Source organism: Cervus elaphus, chromosome 23 (genome assembly GCF_910594005.1).
Source record: "Cervus elaphus chromosome 23, mCerEla1.1, whole genome shotgun sequence".
NCBI classification, from domain to species: domain Eukaryota; kingdom Metazoa; phylum Chordata; class Mammalia; order Artiodactyla; family Cervidae; genus Cervus; species Cervus elaphus.
In genome coordinates this window covers 12,326,774-12,353,492 of record NC_057837.1, presented here as the reverse complement: position 1 = coordinate 12,353,492, position 26,719 = coordinate 12,326,774, and the positions used below count along the sequence as shown (strand labels likewise).

Below are 26,719 nucleotides of genomic sequence, written 5' to 3'. Positions count from 1 at the left end.
CCCACATTCCCACAGCTGGTAGATGTCTGCGCAGTGAGGCCGGAGCTGCGGCTTTCTGTCTCCACGTGCCGTGTCCTCGCTCCTCTCAGCTGTCTGGCCGCATCATCTGCAAGAGCGCAAGTTGGAGGAACCCTCCTTCTGTGCTATCTGGGGTCCCGTCTTACAAGATGCCTGAAAGTGAGCGGGAAAAGTCAGTTCTGGAGTCAGATTTCCCACTGAGTAGCTCCACGAGTTTGACAAAGTTACCCTTTGACCCTAGGCTTCTTTTACTATTACTACCTGTATTGCAGACTGTTCTGAACCAAGAATTAAATAAGTACTAAAGTTAGATAGCATGCGTAAAGCCTGTAGCAGAATGTCTGACACATAGTAGGTCTTGAAGATAATGTTAGTGTCTGCGCCGTCAGAGGAAATGCTGTGCATTCTTTAAGTACATCAGAACAGTTCTATTTCTCACATATGCTTTTTGGCCTTGAAAAAGTGGGTAAAGCGTGGAGTAAGGCTTTATGCTCATTTTCATTGATTATTTCAAAAGCAGTCAAGTCTTCCTCTTCATGGCTCGCTGCTGCTTCCTCAATACACATTTTTTCTTTGATTTTTTTTTTTTATAAACTTAGGTCTCTGGGCAGACAGGACAGTTTTAAAAAAAATTTTATTGGAGTATATCTGATTTACAGTGTTGTGTATCTGCTCTACAGTGAAGTGAATCAGCTATACATCTACACATATCCGCTCTTCTCTGGATTTCCTTCCCATTTCGGTCCGAGCATTGGGTAGCGTTCCCTCAGCTATACAGCGGGTTCTCATTTGTTACCTGTTTTATCCACTGTCGTGTGAGTGTATCAGTCCCAACCTCCTAATCCATCCCCCTTGATGTCCATGCATTTGTTCTCTACCTGTGTCTCTGTTTCTGCTTTGCAAATAGGTTCATTTGTACGATTTTTCTAGATTCCACTTTTTTAAATAGGATCTTTCCAGGGGCTGAGAATAACCCATCTGATTTTGTGAAATCCTTTGAAAGATAGAGTGGATGAAGCTGTTAATAGCATCCCACGCCAGTAAAACTCAGTGTGTCTCCATAAAGAGGATAGAGGAGGATTGGAGAATTAATTCGGTTTCCTCCCCCAATACATCTCTCTCAGCATGTTATGACTCTTTTTTATCGAGTGTCAATCCAAATTCTAAAATAACGCTGTTTCTTCTCCTTCCTTCCAGGTCTTCCTAGCAGAGTTCAAGAAAACCAATCAATTTTTCGCAATAAAAGCCTTAAAGAAAGATGTGGTTTTGATGGACGATGACGTGGAGTGCACAATGGTAGAAAAGAGGGTCCTCTCCTTGGCCTGGGAGCATCCGTTCTTAACACATATGTTCTGCACATTCCAGACCAAGGTAAGGCTTCTGCCCAGATAGTCCTTCATCTCTACATCCTCAGCCAGTAAGTCTGGGAGCTCCTGCAGAGCAGGAGACGTGGGGCGCTCACTCCACGTATTTCTTCTTTGAGTCCAGCTTCCATCCATCTAAGCAAGTCTTTCACAGTTGTTTAGAGGGGAAGAAACTTGTTTGGAAAGAAACAAGTTTTCTTGTTTGGAAAAATGCAAGAAACTTGCATTTTCTAATGCAGTTGACTGGGGAAAGGGCCTTACTTCTGGTTTTACTTGCTTGCTTTTTAGAATTCAGTTTAACTTATATAACAAGGATTCTAAGCAGTGTGTGACTTGCTTAACAAAGTAGTGCTTTGTGAAAGGGAAAAGGTGTGACATCTGTTCATCTACCGTACATATATTTCAGGAGACAAAATTTGGAAAAATGGATCAAAATGTGTGTGTACTGTTATTTCCCTTTATAAGGCCAGTAGAAGGTCATCCTTTAGAGCACACTTTATCAGGAACTGAGCAGTCAGGTGAAACTGTGAATTTTGTCAAAAGTACCTCTTACTTTGGGAGAATGTTCCTCCTGATCTGCTTTTTCTTTAAAAATTTAAAAAAAAAAAAAACAACTTTTTTTCTAACTTAAAAGTTATTCAGGATCATTTTAGAAAATTTGCTTATATGCTCAAAGAAAATCATATATATCCCATTACTTGGGTATACTCGCCAATACTATGTTGAAGTTTATCCTTCTAGATTTCCCCCCCATTGGGTTTATAACATTAAAAATAACCAGTTAGTGTAAATACCTCCTGCTCTGTAACTTGCACTCTGTACATTTCCTGACATCTGTAGATATCCTTCTGCAATGTGATTTATCTCATTTGGCTATTTCTAAATTCTGTTCTGATTTAAATAACACTGAAATGAACATCCCTGCAGATCAGTCATCCGTATAAACACTGTGGTTTTCTATTTTTCTACTGTACCTGACCCTGTCCCCATGTGTATAGCCTAGAATCGTGTTGCATGTAGCCAAGAATAATAAGCAGACCCATGGGGAGCTGTGTGGTTAAGATCCAAAGAAAATGAGGAAGTTTTTCTCTTGTTCTATTTCAAGCCTTGATGATAATGTACTACCTTAGTGTAAGTAGCATCTTCTGCCTCCAGCCACAGAAGTGTTAGTGGGGAAACTGGGAATCAGCCAGTAAATGTGGACGGTCACTTAGGGATTTCATCACCACTTCTCCAGCTGCCAGTAGACTCTCAGTGTTTAATTAGGGAATAGATGAATAAATGTACTTAGCTAAAATGGAAACCCAGACCATGAGAAAGCACTCAGTGATCACATACTGTACTTGAAGCATCGTGAAGGATATAGAAATAATACAGTCCCTGACCTAGAGAATTTCATACTCTGCGGAGCTGAAATAACTCAGTTGGGAGAGTGTTAGAGTGAAGATCTAAAGGTCCCTGGTTCAATCCCGGGTTTTGGCAGGCAAGCAACTTCTTTTGTGGCTTCCCTGGTGGCTCAGATGGTAAAGCGTCTGCCTGCAACGCGGGAGACCCAGGTTCAATCCCTGGGTTGGGAAGATCCCCTGGAGAAGGAAATGGCAACCCACTCCAGTACCCTTGCCTGGAAAATTCCATGGACAGAGGAGCCTGGTAGGCTACAGTCCATGGGGTTGCAAAGAGTCGGACATGACTGAGCAACTTCACTTTCACTTTCAAAGAGATGACAACGATACTTCTAATGTTGGTAAGTAATATTAATTGCCGAATGCTGACTTTTAAGTACCAGAGCTGAGAAAAACTAGAAATTAGAATTTGAATAGGCAGTAAAGGTCTTGGGCAACAGAAGTGTAGAGGCTATAAGAAGGCATGAAGGAAGAAAGGGATTGTGATAAGCTGTTTAAGTAGGCTTATGTTTTACAGCAGGAAGGACTTTGGGATTCCTGGTAATGAGGGTTACAGAGGTTTCCTGCTAGACGGTTCCTCCTGGAGATCAGAAATATCTGTTGGTCTGGAATGGTGCAGATATTTTACTGAAAGACAAAATAAGGAACTCTGCCCACCTCTCTTGGTCTGTGTTCTACATTTTCTGTGCACCCTGGGGGTTACTTAGTCTCACTTTTCCACTTGAAATATTGTGAGGCTTTTATCAAAATGTTAAATGCACCTCAGACCAGGCTTCTAGGAAATCAACTTTCTCTTGGCGCCTTTCCCTGCTGTTTTTTGTTGGGATGTAATTGCTTTACAATGTCCTGTTAGTTTCGGCTGTACCATGGAGTGAATCAGCCATATGTATCCATATATCCCCCTCCCAGCCCTCGGTCATCACAGAGCACCGGGCAGAGCTCCCTGTACTGGCCAGCAGCTTCCCACCAGTGGTTTTTACATATTTGTTTGATCGTTGTTTTCATATCTTACAGAGAAGGCTACCATGAAGTCCATTGCATAGAAAACAGGCATATTTCTGTCTCTGATTGAAAGTTCTCAGGGGTTATTTGCATTTTTCCTTGTTATAGGAAATGCTCTTAAAATTCCAAGCCTATGGACTGCTTTACCAAAACCAGAGCAGTAAATGCACAAGAAAAAGCGTTAGAGAATGTACACGTAAGATGTAAAAATGACTGTCTCACTAGATTTCAAGGAATTAAGCTCTTTTAGAGATAAGAGATGGTGGGGAAGGGGAGGCAAACTTACATTACACTTTGTGAAGGACCCTCAGTTGTTTTGAGACACCTTGGTTTTTAAATTTAATTTTTGCTGGTGTATAGTTACTGTGCAGTACTATATGTTATAGGTGTACAATTCAGTGATTCACAATTTTCTAAGACTGTACTCTATTTATAGTTATTTATAGTTACTATAAAATATTTAGATTTCCCGGGTTGTACAATACATCCTTGTAGCCTGCTTTGTACCTAATAGTCCTGATTTATTTAAATCTTGTATGTCAAACAAAATAACCAGATGCCACAGGTGAGTGTAAAAAGCAGCAATTTACATGAATAATGATTTCCTCTGGGTAAGTTTAGAATGTAGTCATTTGGGAAAAGGGCCTTACTTCTGGATTTTGTCTGCTTGCTTATTGTTTAGAATTTGGTTTTAACTACCATAATAATGAGGATTTGAAGCAGTCAAAGACTGCTTTGTTTATTTGAATTTTTTTGTGATTCCATACAAATTTTAGGATTATTTGTTCTAGTTCTGTGAAAAATGTCATGGGTATTATAATAGATACTGCATTAAATCTTTAAGATGGTTTTCAGTAGTAAGGACATTTTAACAATACTAATTCTTTCAATCCACGAACACAGGGTATTTTCCACATTTTCTTTGTATCATCTTGATTCTCCTACATCAATGTCTTTTAGTTTTTAGAATATAGGTCTTCCAACTCTTAAATTAATCCTTAGGTATTTGATTCTTTTTTGATACAACTGTAAACAGGATCGTTATGCCTTTTCTTTACAACAGTTCATTATTAGTATACAAATGCATTGTATTTCTGCATATCAATTTTGTATCCTGCAACTTTATATTAGCTCTAATAGTTTTTTCACTGTATCTTTAGGGTTTCATATGATCTGCAAATGGTGACAGTTTTACTGTCTCCTTTCCAATTTGGAAAGAGGTCCAGCAGTTCCCCCACATGTTTGGCAGATGGCTTAGGGTTAGTAAATGGTCTAAGTGTCCTTTAAATCACTGTTTTTTCCCACATGTCTCAAGGTGGGCAAGTCTGGACACAGGGCTCTCAGGGGTATCCTTCCTACTGTAGACCACAGTGTAAGAGGTGGATCCTAGTTTTCTTTTTAATTGGAAGATAATTGCCTTACAGTGTTTTGTTGGTTTCTGCTATACAACAATGTGAATAGCCATAAATAAGCACGCATCCCCTCCACCCACCCTTCCAGGTTCCTGGTGATGCTGGGTCTCGGTTCCTCTATCATTTCTTGAGCAGAAGCAGTTCAGTCAGCCCTCAGTTCTTCAGGAGGAATTGCTTTCTGTCTAGGTCAGTGTGTCCATGGGAGGAATCTTTCCACTGTGCTGGCAAATTAAAATCTATCAGAAACTAATTAATCATAAAGCTTTGAAAATACACTTCATAGGTCACTTTGAAAAGTCACCGTTAATTCAACAAATGTGGTTTCTTGTGGACCTACTGTTTGTTAAGTTCTGTATTTCCCCAGCAGAGGCAAGACTCAAACTATAGGGACTCAGTAGCTAGCTTGGAAGAACAGTAGTCTGCTTTCTTGATTTTAAGATGCCATTAGTATTAGATGCCCTATTTTCTTGATATACAAAATTATTTTAAAACTAGGAGCCACGTCTCTGAAATTGTCTAAATGTGAATTGACATGTATGTCAATTAGAAATTGCATTGGCTGCTAGTAATAGGGACTGGACACAATGACTTAAATGAGACAGAAGTGTTTGTCGGTCTCTCCGTATGAAAGGAGTTAGTTGCGTGATGTCCGAGACCCAGGAACCATCTATTGCACCAGGTCCTCATCCTGAAGAGCACTCCTCAGTCCAGTGTGGCTGCTGGGGCCCAGAGGTCACAGCCACATTCTGGGGAGGAAAGAACAACCCCATGCCTGCTTAGTCTTCTTTATTAAGTCACTTTTCCAAAAGACTTACAGAACGCCGCCATTTACCTCTCTCTCGTTCTCTTCTATAGCTGTAAGGAGAGCTGGAAAGTTGAATCTTTAAGATGAGCACACTGTCATCCAGAATAATATTTTTTACTCAGAGAGGCAACCAGACATTTCTGCTCCAACTTATTTTTAGTTTAAAATATATGATTCAAACTAACTTTATTGAAGTCGATTTAGCACCAGATAATTTCCTAGGAAACTTAAATATATTATCTTATTTAATTCTGTAATCCCAATGAAGTAGATGTTATTCCATTTTACCTATGAGAAAACTGACGCTAGGAAAGATGAACCTTGTCTTAAGGCCACAACTGGAAACTGTATGCAATCCTACCAGGGCATCTTTGTCCAGATATGGAATTCCTATATATTCATACCATGTAAGTGTCTTAGTGATATGTCATCTCTGTAGTATCTAATGTTCACCTACAGGGGGAAAAAAAAACACGGAGCAAAATAGTTTTCTTCTGTTTCATTGTACTAGAGTAAAAGTTCAATAACTTGAGTACCCAAAGTTTCTCTGATCTAACTCTGATAACCCTAGGTGGAAAAAAAAAAAAGAAAAGAAGAAAAGGATTTGGAAAGTGTTAAAAACACAAAATTCAACTGAGTAAATTTAGAGATCTAATTATATTTTTTCAGTAATTCGTGAATGGAGCAGCATCCTATTTAGCAAGCAGAAAGGAGCTCTGAGGACCTGTATGAAATGGAAGACTTTTATGGGCAGAAAGTGGGGAGTAACAAGGAAAGAACAGACTGTTTCAGGCAAGGTCACTTCCCCACAAGTGCTGATCAGGAAGTTCCAGACTGGGGAAGGTTACATTCCTGGGGAAGGTTGGAATTGCAGGTAGGTTAGATATTAAGTCTCCATTTAGAGATGTGGGCTTAGCACAAGTAACTCCATTTTGGGACTGTTTTATCAACAATCACCCCCCTCCCCTTTTGATCAGACCCTCAGCTTAACTGGGAGATGTGATCAAAATTTAAGGTATTAGCAGGACTCCCAGCTGTTGTCCTGAGGTTCCCATGGTTTTTGATTATCATTTGTGTGCTATTCACAGGCCACAGGGTTTGGGGGTCACCATTTTTAAGCCAGGCATCCTCTTCCTTTTTGGAAACTCCACGTTTAGGGAGATCATTCACCTGAGGGTCAGTGCCTACAAACATGAATTTAAAGCCTTTGAAAGAACACAGCAATCCAGGGAGACTCTCGTGACTATGGAAAGTAGGATAATTCCCAATAGTTGGAGTGCTCCCAAACTAATTAAAAAAAAAAAGAAAAGAAAGATCCCATTGAAAGAGTCACCTTTTCAAGCCAAGTGGGTTGTTCAGTGTTTTTCTGTAACTGAGTTTCAGTTTCCACAGACATGTTAATCCAGGTGCCACAGGTTGTCTTGACTGGTGAAATAGAATCCTGCAAAGGATGGGGGCGGCTACTCTTGCTATGTGTCTCCTCATTTGCGTAGAGCCTGATAGAAAGTTCCCCAAGTTTGGGGTGGTTAGACAGAGGGAGGGAAACAGACCAGGACTTTCTAACATCATGGACAGATCAGAGTTTCTGATGAGAAATCCAGCAATCTGAAAGGATTCCACCCCCACACCCAAACAATAGCTTGGGAGATACGGGTGATGGTGTTCTCTTTCCAAGTCAATGCCAGAGTCGAGGAGAGGCACTGAAGAAGAGAGGGCTGCATGATCGGCTACCCAGTAATGTACCTCAACATTGGCTACTTCTCTTCCCAGTCGATTCGATTTTGAGATCTTGAGTGGGTGGACAGGACCCAGTATCAGGTGAGGTGTACACCCAAGGTTCAGGTCCCCGTAGTTTGGCTCCCATCTGGTTAGTGAGGAAGATCTGGGAGAGTCCCTTGCCAGGAGACGCAAGGGCAGTCTTTGTTCTTTGGGATTCCAAGTCAGAAGGGTGGGAGGAAATTGGAAACAGTACTTTGGAATGTCATAACCAGTCAATTGAGGGAACTAGAAGTATTCAAGATCCACTCGAGGTTACCGGGATGTAACAAAGCCTCCAAAGCAATTACCAGGATTAGACTCTGATATCTGCAGAAATACAGTTTTCTTCTCTATAATCACTGTTCTCTTAACCAAAGAGCATTAACAGTAAACCCAATTTGTTTTCATTAAACTTGGCCTGATTAATTACATAAGTGCAGCAAGAATAGTGCTGGGCCATTTATATTCTTTTAAAAACTGTTTCCTATAAAGGAACCTCAGGTTGAACTCTTAAGCCTCTGAAGCTGCTGCTGCTGCTAAGTCACTTCGGTCGTGTCCGACTCTGTGTGACCCCATAGACGGCAGCCACCAGGCTCCGCCGTCCCTGGGATTCTCCAGGCAAGAACACTGGAGTGGGTTGCCATTTCCTTCTCCAACGCATGAAAGTGAAGTCGCTCAGTCATGTCCAACTGTTCACGACCCCATGGACCTCAGCCTACCAGGCTCCTCCGTCCTTTGGATTGTCCAGGCAAGAGTACTGGAGTGGGTTGCCATTGCTTTCTCCAAGCCTCTGAAGGCAGATAGCCAAAATCTCACAATCCAATTTTACCTGCAATACCTATAACTTTGGGTGAGTTCCTCTCTTACTGAGGTCTAAAAAAATATCCTGGAGTTCCCTGGACCTACCAGGAAATTACCTTTTTTACTCGCCTGTTTAGTTCCCAGGAATCTTGGTACCAGTCCAATTTTTCCAAAGGACTTTATTGACTCCCAAAAGTGAATCTTAGTTATTTTCAGCTGTCTGGTCATATCTGAGTCTATACACATCTCTGTCATATATAATATTACAGTCAATGCCTTGGTATTAATACTGATGTATTCAATTGTGCCCTGTTACAATGACAGATTCTCACTAAACTTATGTAAAATAGCTATTTTGCCTTAAAAAGAATACTCAAGAGTTTCTGGGTCCTGGAAGAATCGGGGAAAATGTTTCATCTTTGTTTACACTGGTAAACTTTACCTCGTTGTAGGTCAAATTTCAAATCTGAAAAAACAAAATATTAAGGTACCAGCAATGTTTCAAATAAGAAATTCTAATCATCCTCCTCAGTTCATTCAGTCTCATGTTATTAATTCTTGTTCTGCTTGAACCCAGTTTTTTATTAGTTCTGGAAATATTTACCCAGTTGAGTTGTATGAACCAAAGTTATCACTAACCTGTACTTGTCAGAGTCCTTTCCATGAATTTCTTTAAAGATGAGGCACTTTTGAAGAAATACTTTTGCAAAACATCTGAGTAAATCAATAACTCTCTGTAAATGACAGACTTACAAATGACTTTAGTTAAAGATCTGATAAGAGTTCATTTGATAAGGAAATAGTCATTCTGTGATAAACATTTTTTTTTCTTTTCCTTTATTTATTTTTTTTTTCAGTGGGTTTTGTCATACATTGATATGAATCAGCCATAGATTTACACGTATTCCCCATCCCGATCCCCCCTCCCACCTCCCTCTCCACCCAATTCCTCTGGGTCTTCCCAGTGCACCAGGCCGGAGCACTTGTCTCATGCATCCCACCTGGGCTGGTGGTCTGTTTCACTATAGATAGTATACATGCTGTTCTTTTGAAACATCCCACCCTCACCTTCTCCCACAGGGTTCAAAAGTCTGTTCTGCACTTCTGTGTCTCTTTTTCTGTTTTGCATATAGGGTTGTCGTTACCATCTTTCTAAATTCCATATATATGTGTTAGTATGCTGTAATGTTCTTTATCTTTCTGGCTTACTTCACTCTGTATAATGGGCTCCAGTTTCATCCATCTCACTAGAACTGGTTCAAATGAATTCTTTTTAACGGCTGAGTAATATTCCATGATGTATATGTACCACAGCTTCCTTATCCATTCATCTGCTGATGGGCATCTAGGTTGCTTCCATGTCCTGGCTATTATAAACAGTGCTGCAATGAACATTGGGGTGCACGTGTCTCTTTCAGATCTGGTTTCCTCAGTGTGTATGCCCAGAAGTGGTATTGCTGGGTCATATGGCAGTTCTATTTCCAGTTTTTTAAGAAATCTCCACACTGTTTTCCATAGTGGCTGTACTAGTTTGCATTCCCACCAACAGTGTAAGAGGGTTCCCTTTTCTCCACACCCTCTCCAGCATTTATTGCTTGTAGACTTTTGGATAGCAGCCATCCTGACTCGTGTAATGGTACCTCATTGTGGTTTTGATTTGCATTTCTCTAATAATGAGTGATGTTGAGCATCTTTTCATGTGTTTGTTAGCCATCTGTATGTCTTCTTTGGAGAAATGTCTGTTTAGTTCTTTGGCCCATTTTTTGATTGGGTCATTTATTTTTCTGGAATTGAGCTTCAAGAGTTGCTTGTATATTTTTGAGATTAATCCTTTGTCTGTTTCTTCATTTGCTATTATTTTCTCCCATTCTGAGGGCTGTCTTTTCACCTTACTTATAGTTTCCTTTGTTGTGCAAAAGCTTTTAAGTTTCATTAGGTCCCATTTGTTTAGTTTTGCTTTTATTTCCAATATTCTGGGAGTTGGGTCATAGAGGATCGTGCTCTGGTTTATGTCGGAGAGTGTTTTGCCTATATTCTCCTCTAGGAGTTTTATAGTTTCTGGTCTTACATTTAGATCTTTAATCCATTTTGAGTTTATTTTTGTGTATGGTGTTAGAAAGTGTTCTAGTTTCATTCTTTTACAAGTGGTTGACCAGCTTTCCCAGCACCACTTGTTAAAGAAGTTGTCTTTTTTCCATTGTATATCCTTGCCTCCTTTGTCAAAGATAAGGTGTCCATAAGTTCGTGGATTTATCTCTGGGCTTTCTATTCTGTTCCATTGATCTATATTTCTGTCTTTGTGCCAGTACCATACTGTCTTGATGACTGTGGCTTTGTAGTATAGTCTGAAGTCAGGCAGGTTGATTCCTCCAGTTCCATTCTTCTTTCTCAAGATTACTTTGGCTATTCGAGGTTTTTTGTATTTCCATACAAATTGTGAAATTATTTGTTCTAGTTCTGTGAAAAATACCGTTGGTAGCTTGATAGGGATTGCATTGAATCTATAGATTGCTTTGGGTAGAATAGCCATTTTGACAATATTGATTCTTCCAATCCATGAGCATGGTATGTTTCTCCATCTGTTTGTGTCCTCTTTGATTTCTTTCATCAGTGTTTTATAGTTTTCTATGTATAGGTCTTTTGTTTCTTTAGGTAGATATACTCCTAAATATCTTATTCTTTTTGTTGCAATGGTGAATGGTATTGTTTCCTTAATTTCTCTTTCTGTTTTTTCATTGTTAGTATATAGGAATGCAAGGGATTTTTGTGTGTTAATTTTATATCCTGCAACTTTACTATATTCATTGATTAGCTCTAGTAATTTTCTGGTAGAGTCTTTAGGGTTTTCTATGTAGAGGATCATGTCATCTGCAAACAGTGAGAGTTTCACTTCTTAAGATGGTAACTGGAAGTATGGCTGATTACATTATCCCAGGACATATGCATTTTTAAGAATACTTATATATCTATAGAAATACAACCAAAGGAAGCTTAGTATTACCTTTTATGTGACTGGGCTTCCTATGCAATTTAATGTATCAAATAAGCCTAGTTAATTTAACATCTCTCTTTTTCTAAGGAGAGAAAACAAATCTTTTGAAATGTTCCAGGGGCTCTCTGGAAAAGCTCAAAGTTAGTTTGAAGTCAAAAAGATTACATTTAGAATTTGATTTGGGAGAAGTTTGTCAAAAACGCCAAAAAGTTTAAAAATACTTGGTCAAATAAGATCATAGTTCACTGTGAAGTAATAGTTATCCATTCAAACAAGGGGATAAAGACTTTGCAGGTAAATATAGAAAGTTGCGTTATTATTAGAAAGATGGTAACGATAACCCTATATGCGAGACGGCAAAAGAGACACAGATGTAAAGAACAGACTTTTGGACTCTGTGGGAGAAGGCGAGTGTGGGATGATTTGAGAGCATAGCATTGAAACATGTATATCATCATATGTGAAACAGATCACCAGTCCAGGTTCGATGCATGAGACAGGGTGCTCAGGGCTGGTGCCCTGGGATGACCCTGAGGGATGGGATAGGGGACACATGTACACCCATGGCTGATTCATGTCAGTGTGTGGCAAAAACCACTACAATGTTGTAATTAGCCTCCAATTAAAATAAATAATTAAAAAAAAAGAAAGTCGTGTAATTGTTTAAAATATCTTAGTAGAGAAGACACAGAATTACTCAAGTAATCAAACACCTAATAAAGATAATGGGAAACACAGGAATTTATTTTGAAGACCCTTTCACATCTGCTTACCAGAAGTAGACCAATGTGCAAAAGAACTTTTCCTTTTAAGAAAAAGCAATTTTGACTAAAACTCTTTTTTACTTAAATAAATTCATTCGGATCATGGATAGCTTAACCACCCATAAAATTTAGCTCCCAAGACTCTGTTTCCCATAAACTTTCTACTGTTGTTTCCTATGTTTATTCCTTTTTTCCATTCTGAAATAACCACTCTGCATTTAGGACAAAATTGCCGCCTTTTTCCTCAACAAAAATACATCTCTATTCTTCATACCTACCATTGTCAGATCACACATCCTACTGCCCTTGCATCCAGAGATATTCCCCTTACATTTTCTAATAGCTTTAATTACAATGTTTAACCCTAAAAAATACTTAATTTTAGTGAAAATCAAATAGTAAACAACTATAAAGTCTTATGTTAGCAGTTTTTCTTATTTTGTGGCTTGACAGTTTTTTTAATTTCTTGAAACATGTTTTCTGATAGTAAATATTTCATTATGGCACAAAAAATGTTTACTAATAAACCCAAAAATCTTTAGTTAGTCTGTAAAAGCCCAAAGCAGATAAACCTATATTCAGTAATTAGTGTTTCAGTATTTTATCTTATTTGGAAAGTATCTAGATATTTAATGACTATCCATAATTTAACTTAGCAAAACTTGAGTTTCAGATTACCACAAAGTTTTGAGGAAACTATTTTACAAGTTACTTAAAACCTGTTATCCCATTTACATCAATTTGACTCGTTTGTTCTCAATAATTATGTTTACACTACCCACAAAAGCTTCATAAGACATTGGACAAGTCATCCATCACCCCCTAAGATATTTTTCTTGCTGAAAAACTTTGTAACAGAGATAACATGAACTTATTTGACCAGTAAAACAAGTAGAATAAAGTTGTACATTTGCATTATTTTAATGATAATAATTCAGAGCACGTATTTTAGTTAACCCAACAAACTTCAGCAAGCTTTTATTTACTAAAGATTATCTCTGATCATGTGAACTTGAGAAGCATTTGGATTAGTTTCTATTATAGGTATACTTTGCTGTATTGTGCTTTGCTTTATTGAATTTCACAAATACTGCATTTTTTCCTTTGATAAATTAAAGCTTTATGGCAACCTTGCATTGAGCAAGTCTGTTGATGCCATTTTTCCAACAGCATTTTCTCACTTGTGTCTGTGTCACATTTTGTATTCTTGCAATATTTCAAACTTTTATATTATTATTATTATTATATTACAGTCACCTTTGATGTTACTGTTGTAATTGTTTTGAGTATCATGAACTATGCCCATGTAAGAGGGCAAACTTAACACATCATTGACCAGAGATGTATAAATACATCTTTTCTTACATGAATGTTATTGACCGGAGATGTATCAGTATATTTTTAGAGCATGATACAATTAACAGCAGATACTAGAGCTTAAAAGATTGATCAAGGATTCATTATATGACTTACGGTTGTTGTTGTCATTCACATTTTGCTCCATTAGGTTTTTGGTCCAAATTTGTGTCTATTATAAATACAAGTCTATTACCATAAAACTTTTCAAAAATAATGCATTACAAAATTTATTATTTCTAAAAGAGCCCCCCCCCCACAAAAACCCACCTTGGCAACGCTCACGTAAAATAAAAGAACAAATTCTAGAGGAAATAATACCCATAGAACTAAAAAGAATGTCTCCATAAAGTGTGAGGTCTGCTCTTCCAGGGGGAAGCACAGTGAAGCCCAGTGTGTTTGTAATACATGTTCTGTCCTTGCACAGACGTGCCTCCTGTAGCACCTATCACACACTCAAAATATTCAGTTTATTTCAGTTGCTCAGCCATGTCCCACTCTTTGCAACCCCATGGACTGCAGCATGCCAGGCTTCCATGTCCAACACCAACTCCCAGAGCTTACTCAAACTCATGTCTGTTGAGTCGGTGATGCCATCCAACCATCTCATCCTTGTCATCCCCTTCTCTTCCTATCTTCAGTCTTTCCCAGCATCAGGGTCTTTTCCAATGAGTCGGTTCTTTGGATCAGGGGGCCAAAGTATGGGAGCTTCAACATCGATCATTCCAATGAATATTCAGGACTGATCTCCTTTAGGATGGACTGGTTGGATCTCCTTGCAGTCCAAGGGACTCTCAAGAGTCTTCTCCAACACCACAGTTCAAAAGCATCAATTCTTTGGTGCTCAGCTTTCTTCACAGTCCAACTCTCACATCCATACATGACTACTGGAAAAACCACAGCCTTGACTAGATGGACCTTTGTCAGCAAAGTAATGTTTCTGCCTTTTAATATGCTGTCTAGGTTGATCATAACTTTTCTTCCAAGGAGCAAGCGTCTTTTAATTTCATGGCTGCAGTCACCATCTGCAGTGATTTTAGAGCCCCCCAAAATAGTCTATCACTGTTCCATTGTTTCTCTATTTGCCATGAAGTGATGGGACCAGATGCCGTGATCTTAGTTTTCTGAATGTTGAGCTTTAAGCCAACTTTTTTCACTCTCCTCTTTCACTTTCATCAAGAGGCTCTTTAGTTCCTCTTCACTTCTGCCATAAGGGTGACATCATCTGCATATCTGAGGTTATTGATATTTCTCCCGGCAATCTTAATCCTAGCTTGTGCTACATCCAGCCCAGCATTTCTCATGATGTACTCTGCATATAAGTCAAATAAGCAGGGTGACAATATACAGCCTTGACGTACTCCTTTCCTGATTTGGAACCAGTCTGTTGTTCCATGTCTGGTTCTAACTGTTGCTTTTTGACCTGCATACAGATTTCTCCAGAGGCAGGTAATGTGGTCTGGTATTCCCATCTCTTTCAGAATTTTCCTTAGTTTGTTGTGATCTACAGTCAAAGGCTTTGGCATAATCAATAAAGCAGAAGTAGGTGTTATTCTCTTGTTATTCTCTTGCTTTTTCTATGATCCAACAGATGTTGGCAATTTGATCTCTGGTTCCTCTGCCTTTTCTAAATCCGGCTTGAACATATGGAAGTTCTCAGTTCATGTCCTGTTGAAGCCTGTCTTGGAGAATCTTGAGCATTACTTTGCTAGCATGTGTGATGAGTGCAATTTTGTGGTAGTTTGAACATTCTTTGGCATGGCCCTTCTTTGGGATTGGAATGAAAACACCTTTTCCAGTCCTGTGGCCACTGCTGAATTTTCCAAATTTGCTGGCATATTGAGTGCAGCACTTTCACGGCATCATCTTTTAGGATTTGAAATAGCTCAACTGGAATTCCATCACCTCCACTATCAGAATGCTTTAATAAGACATGTACAAAGTTTCCAATAAATACATTAAGTGCAAAAAAAGTGTTGATATTGACTCTAATGCAGTGTGTCAATATTCACTCACATAGCAAATTGCTGGCCACAGGTGCTGGTTTCTGCAAAAATGCACCTGTTGATAACGTGTTAATTGGCACACATTCAGTGTGTTCTCACTGCTCCACTAACCAGCCATTTCTCCATCTCTCCCCCTCTTTTTGGGTCCTCCTAGTCTCTGAGGCATGAAGTTGAAAGACCAGTTAATAACCCTACAGTGGCCTCTAAAGTTTAGTGAAAGGAAAAGACACACATTACTCACTTTTAAGTCAAAAGCTAGAAATAATTAGGCTTTGGGATGAAGGCATGTTGGAAGGTAAGATAGGTCGAAAGATAGGCCTCTTGCACCAACCATTAGCCCAGGTGTAAACATAAAGGAACTTAAAAGTGCGACTCCAGTGAACCCAGGAATGATAAGAAAGTGAAACAGCATTATGACGGATATGGAGGAAAGTTTAATAGTCTGGATAGCTCAAATCAGCCACACTATTCCCGTAAGCCAAAGCCTAACCCAGAGCAGGGCCCTGCTCGCTCCGTCTCTATGAGAGCCAAGTAGGCAGGGAGCAGCAGAAGGAAAGTCTGAAGCCGGCAGAGGTTGGTTTGTGAGGTTTAAGCAGCCATACGCCTAACTTGAGAGTGTAAGGTGAAGCGGCAAGTGCTGACATAGAAGCTACTGCAAATTATCTAGAAGGTCTAGCTAAGATAATTAACAAAGGAGGCTGTACCAACAGATTTTCAATGCAGATGATACAGTGTTATATTGGAAGAAGATGCCATCTAGGACTTTCATAGCTCGAGAGAAGTCAGTGCCGGGTGTCAAAGGACAAACTGACTCTCTTGTTAGGTGCTAATGCAACTGTGACTTTAAGCTGGAAGCAATGGTCATTTACCACTCCAAACATCCTAGAGCCCTTAAGAATTATGCTACATCTACCCTGCCTGTGCTCTGTAAATGGAGCAACAAAGCCTGAATTTCAGCACCTCTGTTTCCAGCATGGTTTACTGAATATTTTAAGTTTACTGTTGAGATCCACTCAGAAAAAAAGATTCCTTTCAAAATACTACTGCTCCTTGATAATACATGTGGTCTCCCAAGAGCTCTGATGGAGATATACAATGAAATTACTGTTGTTTTCGTATCTGCCAGCACAACTTCCATTCTGCAGCTCAAGGGCCAAGGTGTGATTTCAATTCTCAAGTCTTATTCTCTAACATATACATTTTGTAAGGCTCTGCACCACAGATGTTCATTCCTGATGGATCTGGGCAAGTCAGTTGAAAACCTTCTGGAAAGGACTCACCATTCCAGATGCCATTGAGGACGTTTGTGATTCACAGGAAGAAATCAAAATATCAGCATCAACGGGAGTTTGAAAGAAGTTGATTCCAACCTTCATGGATGACTTTTAGGCATTCATGACCTTGGCGGAGGAAATAATTGCAGATGTGGTAGAATTAGAAGTGGAGCCTGAAGATGTGACTGAATTGATGCAATTTCTTGTTAAAGCTTTAATGGATGAGGAGTGACTTCAGTGGATGAGCAGAGTGGTTTTTTGACTTAGAACTTAATTCTGGTAAAGATGCTGTGAAGATTGTTGAAATGACAACAAAGCATTTAGAATATTATATAAACTTAATTGTTTAAGCAGTGGCAGGGTTTGAGAGAATTGATCCCAATTTTGAAAGACATTCCATGTATAAAATGCTATCAATGTATAACATTTTATGTATACCATGTATAAAATGCTATCAAATAGCATTGCCCACTTTGGAGAGATCATTCATGAAATGAAGAGTCAATCAATAAACCATTGTTGTCTTATTTTAAGAAATTAGCATAGCTACACCACGTCAGCGGTCACCACCCTGACTAGTCTGCAGCCACCAACACTGATGTAAAATCCTCAACCTGCAAAAAGATTATGACTTGATGAAGGCTCAGATAGTGAGCATTTTTTTAGCAATAAAGTATTTTTAATTAAGGTATATACATTTTAAAGCATAATGCTATTGCACACTTATAGCCCATAGTATAGTGTAAATAAATATAAACCTTCTATGCACTAGGAAATAAAAAAATTCATGTGACTTGATTTATTGTGATATTAGTTTTATTGTAGCTGTCTGAAACTGGACCTGTAATATCGTTGAGGTATGCCTGTGTATTTCTGGGAGTTTTAGGAATCCTTACTTCATATAAGTGCTTAATTCTCTTCAAACCAACTAAATGAAACTCTTTCTTTTATTTTTTTTTAACAGTTTTAGTAATACCATTAGGAGGTGAACAATAAGCATACACATACAACACATGTATACAGACACATAAACATAAAGAGAGGTACAGAGACCTTATAGCTTTCATTTTAAAATTAATGGCATGAATCAGGTACAGTAATAAGAAATTTACTACTTACAAAAGAGGCTGGGTCTAAGTTGTTTACCTGGTAGAGAAATAAGTTACCTGCTCAGATGGCTAACGCATTTTCACTGAAGTCTGTGGGGAAGACACGTAGGAGATTTTTTGTTTTGTTCACCTAAGTTTCAAATGGCAGAAAGTGAAGAAGAACTAAGGAGCTTCTTGATGAAAGTGAAAGAGGAGAGTGAAAAGCCTGGCTTAAAACTCAGCATTCAAAAAACGAAGATCATTGGCATCCAGTCCCATCACTTCATGGCAAATAGATGGAGAAACAATGGGAACAGTGATGGCCTTTATTTCTTGGGGCTCTAAAATCACTGCAGATGGTGACTGCAGCCATGCAATTAAGTCATGCAATTAACTCCTTGGAAGAAAAGTTATGACCAACCTAGACAGCACATTAAAAAGCAGAAACACTACTTTGCTGACAAAGGTCCATCTAGTCAAGGCTATGGTTTTCCCAGTAGTCATGTATAGATGTGAGAGTTGGACTATAAAGAAAGCTGAGCACCAAAGAATTGATGCTTTTGAAATGTGGTGTTGGAGAAGACTCTTGAGAGTCCCTTGAACTGCAAGGAGATCCAACCAGTCCATCCTAAAGGAAATCAGTCCTGAATATTCATTGGAATGATCCATGCTGAAGCTCCAATACTTTGGCCACCTGATGAAAAGAAATGACTCATTGGAAAACACCCTGATGCTGGGGAAGATTGAAGGCAGGAAGAGAAGGGGACAACAGTGGATGAGATGGTTGGATGGCATCACCGACTCAATGGACATGAGTTTGAGCAAGCTCCGGGAGTTGGTGATGCACAGGCAAGCCTGGTGTGCTGCAGTGCATGGGGTTGCAGAGAGTCGGACACGACTGAGCGGCTGAACTGAAGTTTCAAATGACTTTCCCCCTTTTATTTTCTTATTGATAAGAATTACCTCCCTAAAGTTTAGATAACATTTACATCTCAAAGGCATGGGAATAGAATGCAGGTTCCTCCAAGAAAGACTTTGGTTTCCTAAGGCCAGAATTTTTATACTACTAATACATACAGGGCTTTTGAGATAAATAGGGGAGGTTGTGGCCTTGGTGGAAGGGATAGTAGGATTTTGAACTGCCTCTTGAGTTGAATTTCTAGTGTTGCAAAATTTATAAGATCATGACAGTAGCTCTTAATTCCTCAAAGAATTGGGTTGCATCCTAAATGACAGCTTACATTGATATACCCCATCCAACTAGATGATGCTTAATTCACTTTTTTTCCTCATACATCAGGGAGAAGATTTCTAACTAAAATGGATATCAAAAGATTTCTGTGTTCTGGAGTTAGAGCTGTTTGCCTTTGGAATGTTTTAGTAAATCCTTTCGGAAAGGCTATAGGTTTTTATTTCCCTCTGGGGTGTACACAGTTTTATTTTGGCTTAAGGGAAGAGGCCTAAAAGAAAAAATTTCTATGATGCTGTCAGTATTAACTGCCAATTTCTGACCAACTTCTTATCACTGAGCTATTTTTTTAAAAAATCCTTGTAAATATCTCACCAGTTTTTAGTCAGGGCAAACAGCAAATATTTCTTGCAGTATAGAATCATCCCTTGTACTTAAGGGGTGTCCCCAAAGTGGATCTAAAAGTTGCTGTGTTTTCACCTCTTTCCCATGGATTGATAAAGATCCAGGAGAGCTCATTCAGGGAAGAATTCTCTTCTGAGCTGCCTTCTGCCAGTTTCCTGGGATCCCATCTGCAGGCTTGAAGTGGGGTGTACAGTAGAGAGTGTATCACTGGAATCTACCAAAACTCGGTCATTGTTTCTCAGTAATTTAAATTTTAGTTGGCCTTAGCTGCTTAAGGGAATAATGTAGCAATTTACCAGAAAATCCCTCAGTCTCGACAATTTCTGGGAGGGGCCTTTATGGAGGTCTTCCATTGAGGGTAGACATGGGGCTGTTTGTAAGTCCACTGACTTGGTGGACTTTTGTTTATGATCTTGTGGTCTCTTTAGAGTAGAAAGACAATTTGGATCAGATTACTAGAATGAGTGTCCAGATAAAGGGGGACAGAGGGGAGCAGTAAAGGTTAGGTAATGTCCATCTTACAGTCTAAGTACCTCCTGGGTCTTTAGTAGTTCATTAGCCTGTTGCAACAAATTTTTAATGAAGCTCCTTTGACATCTTGAAGTCTTTTGAAGGCTTCTGCATGCCAGCTAACACATCATTAACAGGAGACATATTAGTCCATCTTTTGTTACCTGAATATTATTGACCAGAGACTTATCAATATGTTTTTAGAGCATCACTGTGCAGAGGTAAGAGCTTAAAGCTGATCAGAGGCTCATTATACAACATAATTGTCATTATCATTCACATTTGGCTCCATTAGGTTTTTGTTCCAACCTTGTGTGTATTATAACCACAAGTTTATTATCATAACATTTTCAAAAATGATGCATTGGGGAATTTCTTATTTCTAAAGAGCACACCCCCTGCCCCACCCAAAGATCCACTTTGTCGACTGTCAGGTAAAATAAAAACATATTCAAGAGGAAATGATACCCGCAGGACCCCCCCCCAAAAAAAAAAAAAGTGTCCAGCAGTCTGCTTTTCCAGGGGAAAGTGCAGTGAAAACCAGTGCATTTGTAATAGATGTTCTGTCCCATGCCCTGCAGTGTCTGCTACATTCTGCCTGTCACACTCTCATGAAACACTAGAATGCTTTAGTAAGACATGTACAAAATTTCAGATAAATACATTAAGTCCAGAATAAAAAGTTGTTGATGTTTACTCAAATGCAGGTAGTTCAGTATTCACTTACATAACGAATTGCCAGCCACAGGCATTAGTTTCTGCAAAAAAATAAAAACCAACCCAGTTGATAATGTGTTAAAACAGGTATCCCCATTCTGTGTGTGTGATTTGGAAGGTCTTATTTTCAAGTGCACTTTTAAAATAATCTCAACTAATTTTCCCCATAATGGCTGTGGTCATTTCCCTGAGGGCTGGTAGGACCCTCAGCCACATTTCTGTCCAGCCGTATTTTGGCCCCCAGCCTGACACAATAAGCAGGTGCGCACTTAACTCTTACAATTGAAAGGTCCCAGCTTCTTCTGGCTGAGCGTTGTGGGTCTCTCAGAGACAGGTGAGTAAGAGGGGTGTGCTGTGGGGCTTGTGTGGTTTTCATGCAATGCACATACCTCATTGCGTGGATGTTTTGAGGTGGGCAGGTGGCTCAGTGTCATTCTAACCCATTCCATAACTATCCTGTCCGAACCCAGGAATCTCTGGGTGAGGTGGTGAGCATTCTAGCAGCTTGTGAGTGCTCAATCCATGCCCACCAATTTTGTGGCTTTTCTTGCCTCTGAAATTCCCATCAACCGTAGCCTTTATCTACGTAAGACAAACAAATGTGCACCTTAACACACCAGGAATAACCAAGAGCTGCCATTGCAGTCTGGCCAAGACAAAGACCTCGCATCCCACCAACAGTTCCCAGCATGGAACCTGGGACTGGGGGACGGACTGAACCAGCAAACCCCAAAAATGGAGAACCACACCTGCCCCCAGGAGCTCCCAGCATGGAACCTGCAGGGGGAGTCCAAGCCCATGCGGAGCTCCAGCCTAAGCTGCCAGCAGGTCCCAGCAGGGAACCAGGGGCTCCGAGCAGAGAGGGGACTGGAAAGCCAATTAAATGTCATCGGGAGCTCAGTGCAAAGAGCAGAGCTGAAAACGAGGGAAACTCACCCACAGCCTTTGTGATGGCGGGAGAGTCAGTGGTGTCCTACCTGTGTTTCTCGTTCTCCTCAAAGCTGTCAGAAGTTTTCTTCAGATCCTGTCACCGTCACCAAACCTGTTAAAACACAAAATTGAAAAGAAAAAAAAAAAACACAAAATTGAGCTGAGTGTATTTACGACTCTAATTGGCTTTATTCAGCGAATCCCGAATTGGGCAGCATCTCAATTAGCAAATGAAAAGGAGCTCGGAGGAGCCTGGAAGCCTTTATAGGTAGAAATTGGGGAGGGACAAGGAAAAGTCAGGTAGTTTCAGGCAAGGCCACATTCCCTTAGGGCAGGAAAGGGTTTATATCAGGCAGCTGACCTCACTCATACTTGACGAGAAAGTTCTAGATTGACCAGTTAAGACTGCATCACTGGGGAAGGTTGGAACCGCAAATAGGTTAGGTGTTAAGTCTCAGCTGGTGATGTGGGCTTAGCACAGGTGACTCCATGTGAGGACTGTTGTCTCTTTAAAAAAGGGGGGGAAAAGATGCCTCTGTTGTGGTCCAAGCGTGGGTTGGAAAAGAATTTCCACATTACACAGTAACCTAGAGCCTATTATACTGAGTGAAGTAAGTCAGAAAGAGGAAAACAATGGTTGTATGCTAACGCATATATATGGAATTTAGAAAAACGGTACTGATTAACCTATTTGTAGAGCAGCAAATGGAGACAAAGACATTGAGAACAGAATTATGGACAGGGCTCCAGGGGAGAAGGAGAGGGTGGGAGGTATGCAGAAAGTAACATGGAAACATACATAACAATATGCAAAATAGATAGCAAATGGGAATTTGCTCTTTGACCCGGGAACTCAGACAGGGACTCTGTAACAGCCTAGAGGGGTGGGGAGGGAGGTGGAAGGGATATTCAAGTGGGAAGGTACATGGGTAAACCTATGGCTGATTCATGTTGGTGTTTGGTAGAAACCAATGCAATACTGTAAAACAGTTATCCTTCAATTACAAATTTTTAAAAAATTAAAAGCACTTCCAGACACAGAGTAATTCAGAAAGAGTGAGTTTGTTAAGAACAAAGAGCAGAGATAATGAGGGCGCAGCAAGTAGAGCAGGCTGGCTCAAGGGAGAGCCGATGCTTTCATGGATTAGTAGCCAATTTTTATAGCCTCAAGACAAAGACAGTTCCTGCTGGAAGTGATTTGGTGATCGGTTAGGGTGGGCATTTTTACCTAATATGGGGTCAGGGAGCTGCCAGTTTAGATTAGGGGCTCATGGCAGCAGTTACTAGGGGACTCAGTCAGTTCCAGAGATGATCTTGGTTCTGGGCTCTGAACCTGTGACCTTGGTATGGAATGCCACAGGATCTAACACTTTGGGTTTGTTTTGTTTTATTAAGAAAATAATCTTTCCTTAGAAATGAAAAGTAAACTGTGGTCTGCGTTCATCTGTGTCTCCTTTGAATTCTGAAAGGACCATCTGTATTCAAGTACAACAGGCCAAAACGCGCGTTCCAATTTTTCTGTAATATCTTAAGACGAAACCCAAATGCACTTTTTAGCCAACACAGTAGTTTCAGTAGCTTTACGATGTCACACCTACAAGACATTTTAGATCACAGAGCACATCTCCAGGACCCTCCCCCTTCTTCAGGCTGAATGTGAGTGAACACCCAGATGTTTTGCAAGGGTCCAAATGCAGAGTCCTCCATTTGACATCAGGAGTGAGAATGCTGGTGTTAATTTATGTGTTTACACCACTGCCGTCGACTTCCACACATCCTGTCTGAACCAGATGACTCTTCTCTGTCAGTATTACCTTGCAGTGTCTCTTTTATGAAACAGAAAACTGAGTTTCACTTTCCCTTCATAATAGAACACGCAAGGCCAGCCTCGCCACAGTCACTCCTCTGCTCATGACTTTAGAGCAATAGTTGATGCCTGACGCTGCCCGTGACTTTCAACAAGTCACCCAATGTTTCTTTGTAACCTCAATTCTCCCCTTTTAGCCTCCAAGGGGACAACATTAAAGAATATATAGCATTTGCAGAGAAGTTTGAATCCTTTGTGGAGAAAAGTGCCATATGAACTGCAAGTTATTATCTGAAATAGAAGAAAAATTCCTTCGGCATGGTAGTTTAAAAAAAAAAAAGTCAAACTGTGAGAATTCCCGTAGTTTGAAGGTAAAATCCATTAAGACTGCTGGAAGGTTTTTAATGTCAAGCATTTCATTCAGAAACTCCCTCGTCTAAAGCTTGCAAAAACGCTCTAATCCATAAACCCTCTGGTTGAGTTAGGAGTGCTGACAATGATCAGTTTGAGCAAGGAAAAGAAAACCACATTAACCACATCCTCAAAAACACTTATCCATGAACTAAGATGAGAATTAACTTTTTGTGTTGTCCCCATTCATAGGTAACTCTTTTTTTATTTCATAAAGTAGTTAATGTTTTTTATTTATTCTTTAATTGGAGAAAAATTGCTTTACAATGATGTGTTGGATCCTGCCATACACTAAAGCAGTCCAGCCATAATTATACATATGTCAGCTCCCTCTTGATTCTCTCTGCCGTTCCCCATCCCACCCCTCTGGGTCGTCACAGAACACCAGGCTGGACTCCTGTGTTATATAGCAAATGTCTCTTTTCTTTACAGGACTCTGCCAGTTTTTGATACTGTGAATGCTTGAAAACTTATTTCAGAAATTGCCCTTCACTCTGACATATTTCAGATGCCCTTTCTATGCAACTAAACTGATTCAGCAGATGTTCGATTCACAATTAACAAAAAAAAAAAAATAGTGGGTGTATAGTGGATTCCTGTTGTACTCAAAACTCTAGCCTCAGGCCCCACCCTCTCCCAAGACGCCGATGGTAATAGGTAATTAATGCACACATTTGCTGGCGCTCTGCCGGCACGTGTTGCCCGCTGAGTCGAAAATGCCATGCCCTTTCCACACACCTGCTCTTAAGCTCACAGGTACCTTCTCACCTTGATGTGATTTGTGTAACGCTTCCTCAAGGCTCACGTGCCCGCATTGTCGGTCGATTCCTGCATCAGCTATTCTCCCAAAGCCCCAGACACCAGCTTCCCACAAAACACCAGCCTTTTGCATCTCCTTCGAGCGCATCTGGAAAGAACCTCTTGTCTGCAAATCCACTCTGCCTCCTTTGAAGGCTCAAAGAGGACCTCCCCCATAAAAATCTTTCAGATTCACCCAATCCTACTTAATTGCCTTTATCTTTCACCTTCTCAGGCTTCTCAGCTGATAAAACCCAGAAAGGTGGTTTTGTTCCTGTGGTTTGCCTTTCCGTAACTGCGTTCATATGCATCCTTCCATTTCTCCATGTAAATAGTACTTACCCTTGGTATCAAGAAGCATGTTTTCTTTTTTTAGCTGGAAACGTGTGCAACTCCCTGTTGTGGAGGCTAGGGGTTGGAGTGGGTAGCATGCTTTCCTATGTGGCCACTTAATTGGCGCAAGACTTGGAAGAATTCTAAAGTCATCACATACCTTCTTGGTCGTTATGAAGGTATATTTCTATATAGATATTTCTCTCTATATATATATATAGAGAGAGAGAGAGAACAGATAGGAATATAGAACATGTTTCATTTGTTCTAACAAAATAATAACAATACACATAATAAAGGTAACTGTGTATGGAGTTCTTACTCTGTGGCACAGGGCTAAATATTGATCTGGAGAATTTCCTCTTAGATATGGACCAACTGCCCTTCATTCTTCACGGTGCACCGTCCCGCACGTGCCACCGGCCGTAATAGAACATCCCCAGGGTTGAGCTGAGGTCTGTTCTCCAGTTTGCATGTTGTTATGCTATCATCTTGGATGTTACAGCACTTATTACATATGCTTCAAAACACATGATTCTCCGAAAAGCATGCTGGTACACTTGGATTTTTTCTTTTTGGCCACCCTATGGGGCATGTGGAATCTTAATTCCCTGACCAGGGACTGAACCTGTGCCCCTTGCATTAGAAGCACAAGGTCTTAACCACTGGACTGCCAGAAAAGTCCTTATACTTGGACATTTTTAATAAATATCTGAATTCTAACTTTATTGTTTCAAATATGCAAATCTTCTCTTATATAAAGTTTACTACATTAACTCACTACCCCTTGGGAGAAAAAAAAAAAAAACCTGAAAAAATGACTGTAACTATTCTTTTCCTCCTTTTATTTTTTTTGGAAAGGGAATCTGTATTCCTGATCTTATTTGCATGATATTTGCCATGTTCTCCATGTAATCTCAAAATTATTACGTTTGATAAAATCATAAAATCTCTAATGCTAAAAAGTTCTCACTCTGCTGATAATTATGCACATTTGGCAACTGTTCCCTTATTGGTTCAGTACTTGACTCGCTAGTCATCGTGACTGAATCATTTCCCATGTTCCTTATTTTCATTGTCCTGTGCAAAACAAATGTAATCCTTCTAAGGAGAAATCAGGTAGAAGCCAGATCATATTAGGATAAGTTTACATTTCCCTTTTACCAGTTCTAGAATGTTCATTCACAAAATGTCTTTTAAAGAATAAGCTCATGTTGTAAGTCCTGATATGCTGACAGCCCTGGGTCATGTAATTCCTCCAAAGGACACTGACATGCAAACACAGTCCTTTGAGAATTACACCACGGATTTTGTTAAATCTGTCACTTTAATCTTACATTTAATAATCTTTCACATTGTCAATGTATACTTTTACTTTAATGAGGCTTTCCCTTTTAGATCTTTTTGTTATCGATTCTTTTTTAAAATCTTTTTAAAAATTTGTATTATTTTGATTAAAATGATGTAAGAAGTATATTATTAGATGACTCAGATTTTATCAGGGAGTATCGGGTGCTACCTGGTCATGCTGTCTTCATAATGCTAAGCCTGCCAGTTTCAATTTAGTAGAGCTAAA

The 26,719-nt window shown here is 39.7% G+C and overlaps 1 protein-coding gene and 2 non-coding genes across 7 annotated transcripts in view; all 3 read left to right on the top strand.

Annotated features, from left to right (window-relative positions):
* Positions 1–26,719, top strand: part of PRKCQ (protein kinase C theta) — a 142,731-nt gene that overhangs the window by 84,430 nt on the left and 31,582 nt on the right. For all 5 annotated transcript variants that reach the window (XM_043884032.1, XM_043884034.1, XM_043884037.1 and 2 more), the window contains one exon: positions 1,216–1,389. In XM_043884032.1, the coding sequence (XP_043739967.1) occupies positions 1,216–1,389 (174 nt within the window). The remainder of the gene's footprint in view (positions 1–1,215; positions 1,390–26,719) is intronic.
* On the top strand, positions 2,792–2,864 carry TRNAF-GAA. Its single transcript has one exon. It is a non-coding gene; the product is annotated as a tRNA-Phe (tRNA).
* Positions 2,888–2,959, top strand: TRNAC-GCA. The gene has a single exon. It is a non-coding gene; the product is annotated as a tRNA-Cys (tRNA).